Here is a 19,411-nt window from a genome sequence, read left to right as displayed (position 1 = left end):
TATCTGAAATGGTTATAGGGCAGTGGTGGCTAACCTTTTTGGGCTCCTGTGCCAAAAATTGTGTGCGTGCTTGCATGCTTGCGTGCTAGCACCCAGAAGGCAATGCACGCCCCCCACGCATGCGTGCACAACCCCCACCCCCCTGCCACCCCCTTACCTACACTGTGTCTCATAGCTGACTTTTGGCCGGTTTAAGGCCTATTTCGGCCTCCCAAAGGCTTGAGGAAGGCTTCTGCAGGCTTTGCAGGCCGAAAACTAGCCCCGTTTCATCACTTCCGGTATTTTCGGAAAAATAGGAAGTGATGAAACTGGGCTAGTTTTCGGCCTGCAAAGCCTGCAGAAGCCTTCCTCAAGCTTTTGGGAGGCCGAAAAAGGCCTCAAACCCACTGAAAATCAGTTGTGAGGCACGCACATGTTTAGTGAGGTAAGTTTGCCTGCAGCTTGCGTGCCGGCACAAATGGCTCTGCGTGCCACCTGTGGCACGCGTGCCATAGGTTTGCCATCACAGGTATAGGGTCTCCTGCTTGAGCAGGGGGTTGGATTAGAAGATCTCCAAGGTCCCTTCCAGCTCTATTCTGATCAATTGAAATACAAGATGTTTACTTCGGAATAAAGTTTTGAGTTTACATAATATGTATATTTTTTTTAATCCCCTGATAATTTCCACTAGTATTTTTACAGAGGAACTGCTGAAGAGAATTAGTCCAATAATCAGAGGAAAATATTTATTTACAGGAATGTAAAATTTATGTTACAGCATTTGAAACAAAATTGTGTTGAATGTTGACCGAAACCAAAATATTCAGAAGATGAATGCAAATAAACATTCTGTCCTATTATTTAAAACCTCCATGGCTTTTAAAAATAGCTGTAGAGTTGCCTTATGGATATGCCATGTTTTATATTTAATTCAAATGAATTGTTCTGGAATTTGAAACTATTTCCTTTCTGCAATTCATTAAAGCAGCTGTTTGTGTTGCCTCATATTTTGAAAAACTCCTTCTCAAGTAACAATACTTTCCATGGTCTTAAGATCCCCCCCCTCATTTCATAGAAGTGTTCTAAACACAAAATGCAACACAATTTAATGCATATGTTTTTAAAAAGAGGGAAACATATCCCTAGGACAATAGAATTAACATTCCAACTCTTTTTCTAGATTGATTTGACTTGCATGCAAGAATATTTGACAAAGGGGTACAGAAAGAAACCCTGCATATTATCTTCTTTCTCTTGGTACTTTTATAATCACTGCAAGGACTGAGAAAAAAATAATTTATACAGAAATAGGTAGCTTTTATGGAAACATTGTAATAATGCAACAGACAGAAGATCAGAGTGAAGGAGCTATCTGTTCAAGTAAAACATGTGTTCTGCCTACAAAAAATTCCATCTTGAGTCTCCGGCAACTGAACCAATGCTTATTAATTAGATTTAGCTTATTAGTTAGATTTAGCAGATGGCAGCTTCACATTTTATTTGCAGGTTTAACTGAGCAACAGGCTTGTTCTTTCCCCACAGCCTTTAATCTGGTGATACAATGCTGCATTTAGAGATGTTTTACAGATAGCACACTGCATATTCCTGCCTGGCTCCTTATGTATGGATATTGTAAGGGTCACATTCAAGTATTGTGAAATCTATAATGCCCAACTGAGGCACTGTACAATTGATATCTAGATCTGGATAATTCATGAATTGTATCTGTAAAATGATGCAGCAATGAATTCACGGAATCTGCATTTCCAAAAATGAAGACTGAAGAAATATATGTGAAAATACTAAGCAATACATTGCAGCCTTTGAAGAGGTTTGGGAGAAAGATCCCAACGCAGTGAACACTTACCATAATCAAATGCATCTTCTATTTAACTATCAATGTAGACATGATTGAAGGTGATTCCTTTGTGCCCTCAGAAAAATGCTTGCATTTGCTAAAGGTGACCTATTAGTTGACAAACTACTCTTATCCTACCCTTAATATGAATTATGATAATAGAAATAATCCAATTTCAAGCCTCGTTCTCTAAACAAGACTGAAAAAACAGGACTATAGCATTAATTAACACTTTTTGTATGTTATTGAGAAGAGAGAGATGATGTTTCTATGGTAAGTTACCACATACAGTATATATGTATGCTGTATAGTGTGTGATATGGTCTATACTGTATGATGCACTCCCCTAATTTTGTAATTCAACTCCAGAGAAACAAATGCATCTATCTACCTGTCTGGCTAAAATAGGTTAAAACTAGAGTCTCCAGTCACCCGAATGAAGAGCATACAGTATATATACTGTATATATAAAAACAAAAAAAGATAATTCAATGGAATAGAAAGCAGATGGGCATCAAACATGTCAACTTTACAACATGGCAACACTCATAAATTTTTTTGAACCATACTGATCTAGTTTATCCAAAATGTGCTTATCAGAAGCTAAGAGTAGCAACATAGAGATTGGGGGGGATGTTGACATTAATAACAGTTTTCTATAGATATCACAGGAAACTGTGTAAAATATATCCAAATTATATCCATTTTAGTGTAATGATACACTGAAAATCTTCAAAGACAAATATTGATTTGTTCTTTTCTATAAGCCACTAATGTATGTATTTGCCTTAAAGCAGGAATAAAAAATAATTAAAATATATATTGGCTCATAAGTTTTTGATGATCTCATCATTATGCTGTAAACATTTAAGTGCAATATCACTTGACTGTAAATATGAACATAAAACATGCTAATCATAAAAATAGCTTTTACAAATATACATTTGTATACAGTATTTCTTTTGCTTTAAATATGTCCTTCATATTATACAAGTCATTGGCTATCTGACATCAAAATTAAAAAAAAAATACCAATGATTAGCCAGGAGAAACACATTTACAGTCTAAACCATAAAAATTTGACAATCGCATATTTTTAAACATGTTTTAAAATTTTGAATGGCGTTCTCCATTTCCAAAAGTAAATTCAGTTCTTCATACAAATTGAGTCAAAGATGTTATGAGCTGACAAGAAACTGTAGTTTACATTTTCACACAGGGAAGTCTATGAATTATCTTCTCAGCTTCCAAAAAGGTTGTGTAAGAGTCCCAATTCATTTGATCTGTAGAAACTATAACATAAAATATAGTTGTGTTTGAAAACATTTCGAAGAATAGATAATAGCATATGTAATTAATAGGAGAAATTTTATTGTATAGGAAGCAATTGATTTGGATCAGTTTTGTGCAATGATAAATATTAATCTTTTCTCCAATTCAAATTTACTCACCTGAATTGATGAGACGTGCAAGAACCTATAATTCTCTTGTCTTCAGCACTGACTACATAACCAAGTGTTCTTAATGAGGCAAAAGTAATTTTGAAGTTTTCTTACTCTTGTTCCAAGTTAAAAGTAAATAAAAATGACCTATTTTCCTAATTTGGTTCAACCACACAATCGCACTAATGTATTACTTGGGTAAAAAACACTTGACCATTAATTATTAATGCCGATGTACTTTTAAGTTTGACAGCTATACAAAAACTTTCTGCTTCTCAAAGTAATGTACTACTGGTATATGAAGAACAAAATGAAGTGCTGAAATTAGGTTCCTGTGAAATCATGGAACAGACTGATCAAGTAATCTTTCAAGGATAGTGGTAGGGTTATGAAATTAGAGACATTAATATTTTCCACATATTTAAAGATCAACTAGGCTGTAGAGCTACAATTATACAATTCCTATTAATGAGGTCACTTTGAAATCTCTTATATGCAAGCTCTTTCTATTATTTGTAGTACCAAATTGACAGAATAGCTTAGAAGAGGTCTATTTTCTCCTCCAGTTTCTCTCCTGCATCATAGGCAGCCCTGAAGATAGCTGAATAGGTCTGTTGCTCTTCTGAAAATAAAAGCTCACCTTGCAGAATTTTTTTTTGTTTTTCTTTGTTTTCTTGCTTGTCTTTTTCTATTATATAAAAGTCAAAAGCCAGACGTTACTGAAGATATATTCTTAGCTCCTTATAATACTAAAATGCTTTCTTTTGATTAAGAGCATTGTAAATTATATTTTTTTTTAAAAAAACTGCTTTGCTGTTGCTTAGGAACTGAGATGGACACCAGCAATCTCAATAACTAGCAGAAAGGACATAAGGATATTTGCAACATTCTCAGGTTTATTTTAATGAAATGGAAAGGAAGTTAATATTAGAAGTTTCCAAAGAGTTAGCAATGTAATTTGATAATGTCATTATTACCAACATTCTCAATCTAGAGGTCTCTAATATATTCATACTAAAACTCCAAGCAAAATCAATGATACAAATATAGAAGCAGCACTTCAACACATCTGGAGGCACTGAAATTGGACAAACCTACTTTATTAGATTTATGCTTACCGTAGATTTCATCACTGCATGCCAATCTCCAACTTTTCTGGTAAAGAAAGAATTACTTTACTGGCCCTTGAAAATGCTGGCCCCTGAAACCTAACTAGGAGTTTTTGATAATCCTGGGATTTTGCTTGCAATTTTTATACAAAACATGAGGTACCCTATTTTTTTTTATCCAGGAAAACCTACTCTTGAGTGAAAATTTAAGCATTCATATGAGAACAGAAAGATTTTACAACAGAAAGGTTTACTATATTCATTAAAAAAATAGAGGGGATTTGAACATGACAAGAAAGCAATTAAGTCTAGCACCATGCCTAAGAAGTTTTTTCCAGAGTAATTGAGAGCTGAAGTAAATGAATTGAAAATTCATTTCTCAGTTCATTTATACAGAACGGAGCAGTAATCTAGTTGAACACAATGCTAGCTATATTAAGCACAGAAAGTCTGATTTTTACTTTTTGTAACATAATTTTTTAACATAGTTTATAGTTTATTAGAAATATCATATGTTTAGAAAGTCTGACACCACAACACTTTCCAAGTGGTCAAAAACTTATTCTATTGATATTTATCTAGCAAACCATAAATTTGAATTATTCTAACAATAGTTCCACACATAGATGGCAAATTCATTTAGTTCACAGTTGAATAGATTTTCAGAACAACACACAAAGAAAATCATTCAACCTTTATAGTTCTAAAAATAGTGTATGGTAATTGCATTTTTTCTGCACCTTCCATACAATTATGGGAAAAGATATGCTTTTACATTCTGTCTGTCTGTCTGTCTACATTTATCTACATTAATCATTTCAATATGATTGTGACTTTGACTGAAAATATCCTAATGTCAAATGATTTTGTTTAAGGTATCAATTATCTGCAGTGACTAATCCTCAGGCATAATAGCCTCTGAAAAGAAAATCCATGATAGACAGGACTACAATCACACCTAATAAGAATCATTATTACAGTATTAATAATATTCTGTTGATATCATTCCAACGAATAACTTTAAAAATCCTAAAAATGTTTTGTTGACATTTTTAAAAAAACATAAAGCAGCACTTTAGAAAGTGCTACTATTATAGTTGAATATTGCACTGCCTTCTAAGTTGTGTTCATGTTGGCTACCTAAGATATATTCTTGCCCTCTCTAGTCACAAAGGCAAGCTCCTGAATTCCATGAAGAATTTATCCAGCTTCATTTCATTTGCTTCATTTCATTATTTTGCTCAGGGAAAGATAGAAGCTTGAGAAATGCATGATTTTGGGGTAACTTAGGCGAAAGGAAGGCTAATAATTAGCAGCAAAACATCCATGGAAGAAAGCTCTGTTTTTAGAGACCAGGAATTACATTATATAATCCAAATTGTACAAATTAGTTTAACTAAAACATTTCCCAATATTTTCCAAGAAATAACTTCTGTTACAGAAACCTTGAACTTTTCCATGCTTTCTTGAATTTTGCAGGGCATAATGCAATCTGAAATATTAATATAAGGCTGTTAAGAATCTGACATTTGACCTTTAAATGCTTTGTGACTCCAATCAAAGGCTGCCCCAAACCTCTGTGCTCTGTAGAGGTCAGAGATATCCAATATGCTGGCAGCTTATTATGACTGTGCAAATCTTTTGAAGGAAGGTGCTTTGCAATATTCAGGAAGGCACAGAGCATACAAAGCAGTCACTTCTTTTCCTTGGTTCACACGCAAACTCTATTTTCTGATTCTGTTTGCAAGAAAACTGAACCTAAATGGTGGTGCACATATACAGATGAGAGGCAGCTAAGAGGCAGCTGTTTTCACATAAGCCATAGCACTTTTGAAAAAACGTGCAGCTGAATTACTGATTCAACGAAAAGTGCTTTGTAAGGTTTCCCGTGCATTGAAAAGCACCTTTTTGAAAAAGAACTTGCATATGAGCTTTATTATCATCATGAATATGCCTTATTCCTAAATGTCTTCTGATATGTTACTGACACGGAGTATGTGTGTCTATAATGACACAGTTTTATTGGGGTAGCTAGATAATAGGAAGCTCAAAGTGTCTTGTTGAAATTATACTTATGACTACTGAATTTTGAAACATCTGTTGTAGTATCCAAGGGTTTCAGAAGATCTGAGAGTTATATATTAAAAACAAATCTTTTCTGAAGGACAAATGGCTCAGTTTATTTTTTAACAACCTGCATTTTCCAGATGTGTTGGGACTCAACTTTCCTGCCAGTAGTAGGCAGTTAAAGTTAACATACATCTGGAAGATGTCTAGCTATGAACAGCATAGAATACAGAGTTGGACCTTGGAGGTCTTCTAGTCCAACCCACTGCTTAGGCAGGAAACCCTACACACTTCAGATAAATGGTTATCCAACATCTTTTAAAAACTTTCAGTGTTGGAGCATTCACAACTTCTGGAGGCAAGTTGTTCCACTGATTAATTGTTCTACTGTCAGGAAATTTCTCCTTAGTTCTAAGTTGCTTCTCTCCTTGATTAGTTTCCACCCATTGCTTCTTGTCCTGCCCTCCGGTGCTTTGGAGAATAGCTTGGCTCCCTCTTCTTTGTGGCAGCCCCTGAGATATTGGAACAGTGCTATCATGTACCCTAGTCCTTCTTTTCATTGAAGTGGACATATCCAGTTCCTACAACCATTCTTCATATCTTTTAATCTCCGGTCCCCTAATCATCTTGGTTGCTCTTCTCTGTACTCTTTCTAGAGTCTCAACATCTTTTTTATATCGTGGTGACCAAAATTGAATGTGCCTTTACCAAGGCATTATAAAGTGGTATTAACACTTCATTAGAACTATCACTACATTCCTTAGGAAGGGATGGAAACAGGAGTGAAAAAAGTCAGAGAAATAAATTAACCTTATTATACCATCATCATCCTCTTTTAATGACCCCATAATCCCTTGTAGAGGTACAGTCTGGGCAACTGAAGGGATCTGAGTGTTTATTGGCCGGATGTCCTTCCTGTTGCCAATGCAGAGTTTTATTCAGCAGATATATTCTCAGTGTGCCCAGAGAGAGAAATATCTGCCTCTACCTAGGATTAAACTCATAGCCTCCTGATTGTGAGTCGAGAACTCCACCTCTAAGTCACCGCACCACTCATAGGGAGAATTAGTACGTGCCTCTATTTAAAAAAAAGTTCAGTGGAGATTTGTATTGGAGACAGAGAGCACATTTATTGAATTTTTTTAAAATTAAATAATGGGAAGAAAACAAATCTAAGGAAACATAGCTTTCTTCTTTTTAAAAAAAGATTAAATACTTGCATGACAATCCTTTTTACAGCTTTGTTTCTTAATTTCATAGAGTTAGCTCTCTTATTTTATACGTCTAAGAACAGAAATCTTTTCAGGCAGAGCAATATTTTGCTGCAGCATAGAAGCCTAGCTTTCTCACTTTAAAAAATAATAATAAATCGGGTACTGAGAAATGAGGATGTCATCCTGTTTCATCCTTTCTAGGGAGTGGAATTAGTATTGCATCAGTTCTAATCTTTCTCCCTTCAGCATTTTTGTGTGTGCTTACGTCTATGTACTAGACAGAGTGGAGTGAGAAGGGAGATATCTTTATATTTTTATTCAGAATGGCTGCAAAATAAAAGAAAAACAATAAGGCCACACGTTTTCTTCAAGGTTAACTTCAAAAACATAGGGACATTTGAAATCACAGTAGCCTACATATTTTTATATGTTAAATCAAACATTACATTCATTTCAAATTTAATCCAGCATCTTCAGGAAATAATCTGTAGTACATTCCAGCTAGCTATAAACCCTTTCAGCAGCTGTCAGTTTAACACATTAATTGAAAGTGAATTTCATCACAATCCAGAAGAGCTATGCCCAAGCAGATATGTCATTACACTTTAATTTGCTCTATCTAAAATATGGAATTGAAATGCTTTCAAACTATTTTCAGGAGGGAAAATATGATGGATATTAAATTTGCTATTAAGGTTACTGCAAGCATTGAAATAGTATTATCCATAAAATATTGCCTCTCTCTAACAAGTCAGCAAAGAGGGTGCAGGACAAAGAAAAGGCACTATTGGTGTAGGAGACAATGAAAGTGATGCAAATAGCAGCAGTCCCTTGCTGCAGATGCTGTCATTGATAGCTAAATAGGAGTAGAAGGTACATCCATTCCCCCATACTCTCTTCATATTTTGCAGGGCAATTTGAATGCTTCCCAAAGGTTCTTTCACAATTGCAGCAGATTGACTCTGCACCCCTGGAAAAAAGTATCTTGACAAAACCACTTTGCCTAGTTGTTTTTATCTGTTCAGTTGATCTTTGTCCTTTCCATGCAACAAATTGCCCCTGAAAAACTCTTTAAAGAGAATCTTTTTGCTTTTTTTCAGAATCACATTAACAATGCATAGGCATAGTGCACATCATAGGTTACAAAATCTGATGACTCTTGTGTTTTACTTCTCCTATAGCTATAAAATGGTTCCAGCTATTCACGGAGGTAAGAGATGACCTTGCTGAACTATTTTATGTGCTGTTTTTTGCTGTCAGCAATAATTCACAAGAGAAAAGGAACATAAGCCTATCCTTATTCAGAAGCAGAAGCCATATGACTGCTATTCCATAAAGCTAATTGTAGTTCTGCCTATGACAGCCTTATACATTTAAGATGCACAAATAAGGAACAGATTCCACCATTTCCTTCTGTATTTTGGTGCCTCCTTAATTATTGCCACCAAGTGTTGATGTGTCACTAAATCACATTATCAATAAACAGGATTGCTTAGGACAGGTGTGAGATGCTCCCCTGTTTAGTTCTTTGTCCAGCTCACACTATTAATTCCTCTCATTGGTCCACTCTTGCTTTTGGCACCTCCATACATTATTTAGAAGGCAAGGTCAGTGTGGTAGAAAAGTATCACCCCTTTATCACTTCCTTTTGGCCAACTTGCTTTCTTTTCTTATTGAAAAGGTTTACAAATTTGGAGAGTTCCATAAAACGACTTTGTTGGAGAAGGGGAAAAAATGCAGACATTTGATTGGAAGTAATAATTATGATGTAAAACTAAGCACATTATTCTCAAACATACACTCACCCACAACTCCCAAATCTCTGTATGTAATTTCCCTTTATTCCAAAGATACTGATTACATTGCAGGCTTTCTTTGGCCATCAATAAGATGGCAACGCGTGTTGGATTTGGCTGAACCTAAATTTTGAATAGAGGCAAATCTACAGTTTAATGAGGCAAAGCAGGGTCTATAGGAAATAGCATAAAATCAAACCTCAGCGCTTTGTGAATGATTCAGGGTGCCTGGGTGCTGCAGATAACAAACTACAAAACATGGGTAGGAGGAGAAGGTGGCAGAGGAATGCAATGATTTGTAATTTCAAACCTTTCTTCTATTTAAAAGCACTTTATGGGAAGCTCTATACTCATCCCCTCTTTTGTTGCAGATAGACAGACGGCTCAGAATTCCTCTGAGCATTTTGTATAAGAAATATGTGACTGCAATGAATATATTTTGAAAGTTAATTTATATTTTGAGAGAAAGTTTAATTTATATTTCACCAAATTTATTCCATCATTATTTTTTTTAAATTAATTTTCAAGTTTGACAACACATCTTGAGAGTATATTATATACATTATAGGTATCAGGTGACAAATGTGCATTTAATTTTCCACATTTTTCAGATTTATCATTAATAATAATATTTTAAGTTAATATGCTGACCAACTCCCTGTGACTCTGGGTGTTTTATGCTAGTTTTGGAATAAGAATCTTAGAACTTAACTCCTCTTAGCTCTTCAGTTCAAGAGATATTATTGACCTTACTGAAATCCTGATTATTTGAATGGCTGTTTGCTCACTTTTAATTTTGCAGGACACATACAATATATAAAATATGTTTTCATGGTTACTTGTGAAAACCTCTGCTATGGAATAATATTAGTTTAAAAATAAATTTTAGTGTGAACTAGACCTGATACAAGGTTACTTTGGTTCAACTTACATCTAAGGAAGCCATTTTAATATCACACAGAATTTAAAAATTAGTTTGATTTATCCCAAAGTATTTATTGGAATTATAGTAAACTTAAGCACTTATTTGATTTATTCACTTATTGGCATTATAGTAAACTTAAGCACTTATTTGATTTATTCAGCAGAGATGCAATTTCTGGGTTAGGTTAGAAGTTTTAGAAGAATTATCCATAGCAGTGACCTTTTCTGAAGGAAGATAATAGTAATTATTTACTTAACCTTTGGAATAATGCTTGAAAACCCTATCCTGGTAAGAATTGTTGCATTAAAGGTATAAAATTCATTTCCTATTACCTTAAAATGGAGATTATAAAGCAACAAAAAGTGCCTTTATGTATTCTGGATATTCAGAGAATGTTTATTAACAGTGGTTATAATCACTCTGTTACTGTAGATTAAATTGGAAGATGGAATATGATAGCCACCTCTTGTTATTCTGATTCCCCTTTTCTTTACTGTACACAGGACACTTGTAATTCCTTACCAGCTCATTACTGCCATCATCATCAAAATCTTCCTCTATCCCGTCTGTCATTTCTTCTCCGTCCCCATCCAGCCCTCCTTCAATAGGCTCTTCTGTTGAGTTGTCAGCATTCTCTGATATGCATTCTTCTTGGATCAACTCTACACTGTCTTCTATTTGCTTCTTTTGGATTTCTGGAATATACAAATTACCATATAATTCCACTTGCATGGCATTATCACAACATTTATGGATTATTAAAAACAGAACAAAGGACAAATCAAATAATTAGTAGCACATTTATCAATTAAACCACATAGTTAATTAACTTATAAGACATTGATTTAATAGAAGGGAGTAGACAATATGTTAGTATAGAGATCCATTCTCGTCATCTGGAAACAATGAAAGTTGAGATAACAAGTGGATAGTATAGAATAATCATTCATACCAATATGAACAGTGATAATAGAGAACCAGAGATGAGCTTTGGTGAAAAATTGTATAATATTCTGATTAAATCTAGTCCAAAGGAAAACAATTCTGTTAACTGCCATGAATAAATGGTTGGGAATAAAATAAGATAGTACAAAAAAAGTTATTGAGCAATTTGGTGTCCTAAGAATGAGAATGGTGACTACAGAGTAACTTCTTAGAAAAGATCTATTTTAAATAAGCTCTATAAGCATGGGCTTATTCTATAATAAAGGAATTTTGCCATTTTATTTGCTCTGAAATTTCTGTTTTAAAATTACTTTTTTATTTTGGAGCAATTCAAAATCTTTGAATATCCATTGCAAAAAAATAAAAAAATAAAGTCCTCGTGTTGTCTATTACAGCTGTTGCCATTGCTAAAAGTGGCATTGATTTTTTAAGAGACACTGAGTTACAGATTTCAGTAAAGAATGCATAAAGATACCTTATTTAGTTTTAATTGTGAACTGTTTCACTTTTGGATATTTCTTTCATTCTTTCTCTCTTTCCATTTTATTTTATACTGTCGAATTATTTAGCCAATTTATTCCCATTTTTAATTCAACTGGACAACAGAACATTTTTTTACATTGTCTTGCAAAAAGTTCAATAGGCATTGATTCAAAAATGTACAAGACATTCTATGCTCTTTTTTTTGTAAAGAGGGAGATCACATTAACATTACATGTGTGTCTAACTAGATGGGAACTCCAGTGAATCGAGATTTAATATGAAATAAGCAGAAGAAACAGACAAATGTTTTGGAGAAACCCTATTGAAGGACTGGCCTGTCATGAAATCTTGAGTCTTCTTGACTCAATCAGTTTCATGAATCAGTTTAAATACTGCCTCCCTCTATTCAAAAGAATACTCAATAAAACTACAGTTTTCCTGCAATGTGGGTTATAAATACATCCAATGTGTGTCAGTCACCAGGACCAGAGGTTTAGTCTTGCAAGCTGTAGCCTTTTGACTTGTGTTGGAGCCCATCCTCAGGAAACTTTTCTCTCACCAGAACATTCTCATTCTGAAGCATTCTGGTGAGAGAGAAGTTCCCTGAGGAAGGGATCCAACACAAGTCTGAAGACTCCAGCCTGGAAAACTAAACCTCTGGTCCTGGTGACCAACTCAGATTGGATCTACTGTACATATAATCTGCATCATAGGAAAACTGGACTTTCATTGTTAGTTCTCTCTCACCAGAGGTTTAGTCTTCTGAGCTTTCAGACTCATGCTGAAAAATTCTGGCGAGAAAAAAAATCATTTAGGATGGGCTCCAGCACCAGTCCAAAAGCTTGGAAGTCTAAACCTTTAGTCCCGGTGTTTGATCCAGATTGGTGTTAATGCTGAAGCAAACCTGGCTGAAGCCATCTTGTGCTGCCTCATAGCTGCCATGAAAGCTGAGAGGGGGAAGGGAGGGGAGAAGTAGATAGCCCACCTAATGGTCAAAACAAAAAGTTTTCATGTGGGAACCAAGGTCATCATAGCAGGTGGCTGTTGAAGGAGGAGAGAAGCCTGCCAGCTATATTAATTGGACAATGTGACAGGTGACACCTGGGAGGGGCGATTTTGACTCTTAATTAGGTGAAAACCCTGGAAACTTTTAGAGTTGGGTTTCACTTGCTGTGTCGATATGATGTATCCAATAAACATGTTCTTTGAGCAATCTACCTCCTTGGAGTTCTGCTTTCAATGGGTGAGTTACTTAGAACGCTGACAATTGGATTCTGCAACGGGAAACATATATTTGCCTTCGTTCATATATTTACTACATGATGCAAAAAGTATGACTGTCCTTTCCTCCATTCCCTTGGCATATTCCTTACAAATTTTAAAGCATGCTAAAATGTTTCAGATAGCCAAGTTTCAAAATAAATTGCCTTTTGAATTTAGTTTTAACTGGTGGATCATGAATAAGAATTTTTAAGGTTTTCTTCAATTTTTAGATTTACATCTAAATCTAAAATTGAGGAAAACTTAAAAACCTTAACTTAAACTCAAAATTTCAGAACTTAAACACTTTTATTTACCCACCACCAACCTTGAATGACAATATCATTGATTTTACAGTGGATTAATTCATGTTTTAATGAGTTACTAAGAGTTATAGGCAATTTTCTTGTACCTGATTGAGCTTTCTGCTGCTTTTCAATCTTCTCCAGTCTCCCTAGCAAAGAATCAATTTTTGTTTTGATCTGCGTTAATTCCTTCTTGATTGTCTGCAATTCATCTGATTTCACTGAAAATGAAAAAAGAATAGAATGACAATAATAAAATGGTATAATATTATTTCTTTTAGGAAGAACACATCTTCTATTAAGTAAAGAATACACTGCTAATAAAATAAACATTTTTGGGAGGAGGATAGTCACCTACACATCTAATTAGCCTTGGTTATTTTTAAAACTAAACAAGTTAGTTCACAATGTAGGTTTGAACTCACATTTTGATCCTGATGAAGAAGCTCCACTTGATATAGACCTTGATGTCCCTTTCATGGAGAAGACTCCTTTTCCTCTGCGAGTTGCTGTGACTGTTACTCGTGGGCGTTTCAACGGAATCACAGCACGAGGTGGGGCAGGAACCCGGCTGTGGTAATCAAATAACCTTAAGAGAAATAGAAACAGAGGCTTCATAATGTTCAATTGTAATTTTATGTTAGATTTTGCATACTAAATTCTGCTCTTTCTTATTAGGATTCTGACCTCCAAAATCTCAAAAGGGTTAGTTAAATTAGATTTCAAGAGTTCATCAATAAGCATATTTATATTTCATTACAGTCAATATGTTGCTGTTTTAGTAATGAAGAACATCATTACTAAACTGACTTTACCATAAGTGAACATTTTATCTACATAATTTTATTTCAGCCAACTAATTATGAAAGTATTAAACTCTACTTTCCCTTGCAGATATATTTAGACTACAATTCCCAGTACTCTCAGACATCATGGCCTTCCATAATATCTCTACATATAAAGAGGACATAGCTAAGCTGAAACATATTCACAAATTAACAGAAGTATGTCTAACTCACAAAGAGAATAATAAGAACTTCAAGTATTTTGGAGAATGATAAACGTCTTTCCTTGATACAATCCCATTAACTTCTAACCAAATTTTAACTGTTTATGGGAATAAAAAATATTCTGTGCACTTATATTGTACAATCAACTACAAATCATATTCGTTTTAAATATATGGTTGTCATTAGATAAACATGCATAATTCTGTGCATACGTTCCTTGGACAAGTTAGAATTGCTTATCGGTAAACATGCCTCCAAATGATTTACATATATATGAAAAATCAACAGGAGATGCCAATATAGAAATACTGTATTTCTGATTTGTAGTGTATGTTTGAAAAATTTTGCAATATATCTAAGTAGCCTGGCTTGTCTTTTTCTATAATAGTACTAATATTCTGTACTAATATTTATATGCACGCAGAGTTCCCAGCACAACTACCAGCAAAGCTCTGCAGTTCTGTTCATGGCTAGGAGAACTTGGCTGAGTGAAAACCTAGTCCAAATATATGGTTGTCATTAGATAAACATGCATAATTCTGTGCATACGTTCCTTGGATAAGTTAGAATTGTTTATCGGTAAACATGCCCCCAAATGATTTACATATATATGAAAAATCAACAGGAGATGCCAATACAGAAATACTGTATTTCTGATTTGTAGTGTGTGTTTGAAAAATTTTGCAATATATCTAAGTAGCCTGGCTTGTCTTTTTCTATAATAGTACTAATATTCTGTACTAATATTTATATGCACGCAGAGTTCCCAGCACAACTACCAGCAAAGCTCTGCAGTTCTGTTCATGGCTAGGAGAACTTGGCTGAGTGAAAACCTAGTCCAAAAGGTAAAACAACAACAGCTGACAGCTTATTAAACTGACAAAAACTGTTTTCCATATAAGTAACTAACTATAAGTATTTAATTTAAGAATATTTAAACTTAACTGTAATTAAGACTATTAAAAATGTACATCAACATATGCATTAAAGCAAGCTTATCCTTTCATCTAAAAACAAGGGTGTCAAACTCGATTTCATTGAGGGCCACTTCAGGGTTGTGTTTGACCTCGGGGCCTGTGTGGGCATGGCCAGTATGATGTCACTCATGTTGGGGGTGTCTGTGCTGGTCTGAGTGCTCTGCAATGAAAACGGGCTCCTGGGCCCCATTTTCGGCCACGATGGCCTCCTGCAGCCCTTTGCCAGTGAGTTCAGGGGGCCAAGAGGGCTGCAGGAGGCCAATGCAGCAAAAAATGGAACCTGTGTGCAGCCATCCCAAGCTTCGTTTTCGCTAGCAGAGCCACTGCAGGCTGCCACTTTGCTGTTTCCAGGGCAGCCCCATGGGCCAGATCTAAGCATCCCACAGGCCGGATCTGGCCTGCAGGCCTTGAGTTTGACACCCCTGATCTAAAGGATCTATCTAAAAAGCCTTTCCTATTGACTCAGTTCAATTTTCCCACAATTCCTGATGTTTTCTGAGAAAACCAATGCCCTTTCCCCAACCTCTTATAATAAATAAAAATGCAGTTCATATATGCAAAGACAGGAACAAAGGTACACATACCGACTGTAGAAATCATCTCTGTAATAATCATAATCAAAGACATAACCACTGCAAGAAGAGCAAAGAAAAATCCCATGAAGAGATGAGGCAAATTATACTAGTTAATAATAATTTGTAAGGCATGAATCACAATAATAATTTATATCTCAGTTTGGTCTTATAGTTAAGGCACCAGGCTAGAAACCCGGAGAATATGAGTTCTAATCCCATCTCAGGCATGAAAGCTTTCTGGGTGACTTTGGCCCAGTCACTTGTTCTCAACACACCTGACTTCACAGGTGGGAAAATAGGAGAAAGGAGAATTAGATATGCTTGCCACCTTGAGATAATTATTAAAAAAAATAATAGCAGGGAGGGGTGGAATCTAATTTTTAAAATAAAAATAGAAGTAATATCCTATATTTTGTTTATATACTAATAAAACTTGTTGGCATAATCTTTAATTAGATGAAATGATAGGACAACAATTTTTTAAACCAAAAATGGTTCATATGGTCTAATATATAAATATGTCCAAAATCTGAGACCCATGACTCCCAAGAAAATGACGTTTTAGAAAGTTGTGGTTATGGTCATGTGATCATTATTTTTTTTAATGTTTTTAATGTTTCATGACAGTGTCCCAGCCAGAGGAAGCTTTTGGATTTTATTTTCTTTACCCCCTGCTAGACAGAATCCAATAATAAATTCAAATAGAATTGTAAAAATCAAATTGAAGTTAAGGTGCATGGGTATTTTAAGCTTGAGTTGTATCAAACCCCACTTCCCTGAAAACATGTGACTCATGCAGAAATATTTGCCTCGATTCTCTCCCTCGTCTACCATATTTAAAAAGTTGTTCTTGAAAGCCTGCCAAATATCAGGAAAATGTTTCTGAAATTCACCCGAGCTATAGTGGGGAGCAGAGATCAGGTCATTTTTCTCGATATGAATGTCTAGGCATCAAATAATCCCTTACTTTTATATCAAACAAAAATATTTGTTGTGTGGTCTTGATATATAAGCCAAATGGTAAACACATGAATAACAAAAACAAACTAATAGTATGAACTTTCAAAATGAATCATTTTCTTTTCTTTTGAAAAATCCTGTTGGATCACTCGCATCCTCACTCCTCTCTTTCCATGGTAATGAAAATAGAAAATAAGAAAAATAAGGAAGGAGTAGGTGAAAAAGTTGAAAACTGAAGATGGAAATTTTTCTGATTCATAATAGATAGAGACTGTTCCACTGGCATAATATGATGCATTATTTGCCTAATTCACATTCATATGCAATTTACAGTCTATGTTATTGTATATAATAAGAGACACATGCAACCTCCTTATTTCTTATGGAATGATTACTGTATTGAATTCTTTTAATTTAAAAATGTTGAGTTCCTTAGGCTATTGCTATGTGGAATTGTCCCTTTTATTTGTAGACAGGTTTCACAGCCTGTATATATATTGTATATTCTACAGCAACTGTTGCCAAAATGATGTGTACCTGGTGACATCAGCACACAAATGCCACAATTATATACTTACAACTTGACACCAGACACAAGTATGCAAGTCACAATGTTTGTGTTATGACATAGATTTTATCTTTTGTCTTTACACCCTCAAAGCCCTACAAATGTTTATGATTTAATTTCAAACAAATTGGTTACTGAATGTTCCATACAGTTTGTTTCAGCCTTAATTCACTCATGCGGTAGGAATTAGAATTTTTATCTCTTCTCTTCAATACCAATTTTGGCCAAGTAGAAAACTTGTAGAAGAATGCCTACTATTGCTATTTTTTAAAACACAGAATAATCTTTTTAAAAAGACATTCATTTTATGCAGATTCAAGTGGAAGCTTCCTTGTACACAGAAAAAGTTACTTAGAATAAGTTTGCTTAAATGCACATACAGTAAGTTCACAAATATGACAATATTTTCTATTTTCCATACTACCAGAAAATGGTATTTATCCCATCTCATCTACAGCAGTCACCTCTTTTTAGCTAATTTTCCTGTCCTAAACTCTGACAACCTTAAAATCATAAAATGAGAAATAGTGTAAGCATAGGCAAACAAGGATGGGAAAAAAAGTTCAATTCAGCCAGCAACTGACTAACATGAGTCTTTTCTCCTATTATTACTATAAAGCAAGGTGATGTAATAATATTCATTAAAGTCTCCTTTAGGTTGGGCTCAGCTTCTGGAGACTGCAGAAATACATCCATGCACCAAAGTACTTTGTCACTGCCTTCTTCCAGGATGTTTTCTGTCTTCCTGGATTTCTTGGATTTCCACCCAAATGTTAACTATTCCTGACCTGGTTGACTAGTGCATGGACAGTCAAGTATCACTGCAGACCAGACTTCTTTTGTTGCACTAGGATGACAAACTTCTTTCCATTATCAGTAAATACACAAAACCGCCTTTAGATTCATACCTTAGAAAATGTTGTTTTATATTTTACTGAACTCTTTTGACTATTTTTCTTAGCTGTGGATAAAATTCATAGACAATTCTGTGAAAAAAAGATGCTGTCTACATCTGTTCTTTCAAAGGTGGCTGGATGTGAGGTGTTCTATGTGGAATTGGGAGATACAAGCAAGTTAAAGATTTTGTTGCTGTAGCAACCTCCTGTTACTTAGCTAGATCCTTTCCTGAGCTTTTCAACTTTGAACTGGGCCAAGTGGCAACTCCCAGGCTCTGTATGTTGGTAGATTTCTACCCTTATAACTTTTGGATGGGAAGAAGACAGTTGGCATGGAACTGCAATGGAGGAAGGGAGAAATGCAACAAATAAAATCCAATAATGTGTGATCAATCTTCCTTTTATATAGAATTTTTCTTTTCTTTCTTTCCTGTGCCATTTCCAGTCCCATCTCAATTTGCTTTCAATAGTCCCCAATTTCCTACTCTGCATGTAAAAGGATTATAGAGAAATGAATAATTCTAATGAAAAATGCTCTCTTAGGGACAAAAATTAATTGGATATAGTCCTGCATAAGTCAACCTATGTATATATGTATGTATATGTATGTATATATATGTGTGTATGTGTATGTATGTGTGTGTGTGTGTGTGTGTGTGTGTGTGTGTGTGTGTGTGTGTGTGTATGGTATTCAGCTTTGTTCAGGTATTTTCCCACGTCATTATAGTTATGCTTTTAAAGTTGTAGCAACGTTTCGGCAGAATCTCATCTGCCATCAGATGAACACTATACAGAAGCCTGATGATGGCAGATGAGATTCTGCCGAAACGTTGCTACAACTTTAAAAGCATAACTATAATGACGTGGGAAAATACCCGAACAAAGCTTAATACCATACATGTAAGTACTCACGAAAACTTAAGAAAACACACACACACACACACACACACACATATATACGATAAATTTGTTAAAAGTTACATAAATCTTGATTGTTTTTGCTGCCAATGATAAATAGCACTTAATTTGCAACAAGCTAATA

General features: G+C 34.8%; 1 protein-coding gene across 15 annotated transcripts in view; it reads right to left on the bottom strand.

Annotated features, from left to right (window-relative positions):
- Positions 1-19,411, bottom strand: part of RALYL (RALY RNA binding protein like) — a 231,740-nt gene that overhangs the window by 16,463 nt on the left and 195,866 nt on the right. For 5 of the 15 annotated variants that reach the window (XM_087961955.1, XM_087961964.1, XM_087961957.1 and 2 more), the window contains 5 exons: positions 15,955-16,002; positions 13,809-13,972; positions 13,491-13,604; positions 10,913-11,085; positions 3,168-3,967 (listed from right to left, as the gene is read on the bottom strand). In XM_087961955.1, the coding sequence (XP_087818081.1) occupies positions 3,830-3,967; positions 10,913-11,085; positions 13,491-13,604; positions 13,809-13,972; positions 15,955-16,002 (637 nt within the window). In that variant the 3' untranslated portion in view covers positions 3,168-3,829. Of the gene's footprint in view, positions 1-710; positions 3,130-3,165; positions 3,968-10,912; positions 11,086-13,490; positions 13,605-13,808; positions 13,973-15,954; positions 16,003-19,411 lie in introns of those variants that run through there. The other 10 variants (XM_087961961.1, XM_087961962.1, XM_026691246.2 and 7 more) reach the window with 6 other exon arrangements.

This window comes from Notechis scutatus, chromosome 3 (genome assembly GCF_049901735.1).
Source record: "Notechis scutatus isolate UNSWTSFEM ecotype Mainland chromosome 3, rNotScu1.2, whole genome shotgun sequence".
NCBI classification, from domain to species: domain Eukaryota; kingdom Metazoa; phylum Chordata; class Lepidosauria; order Squamata; family Elapidae; genus Notechis; species Notechis scutatus.
This window is presented reverse-complemented; position numbering and strand designations above follow the sequence as displayed.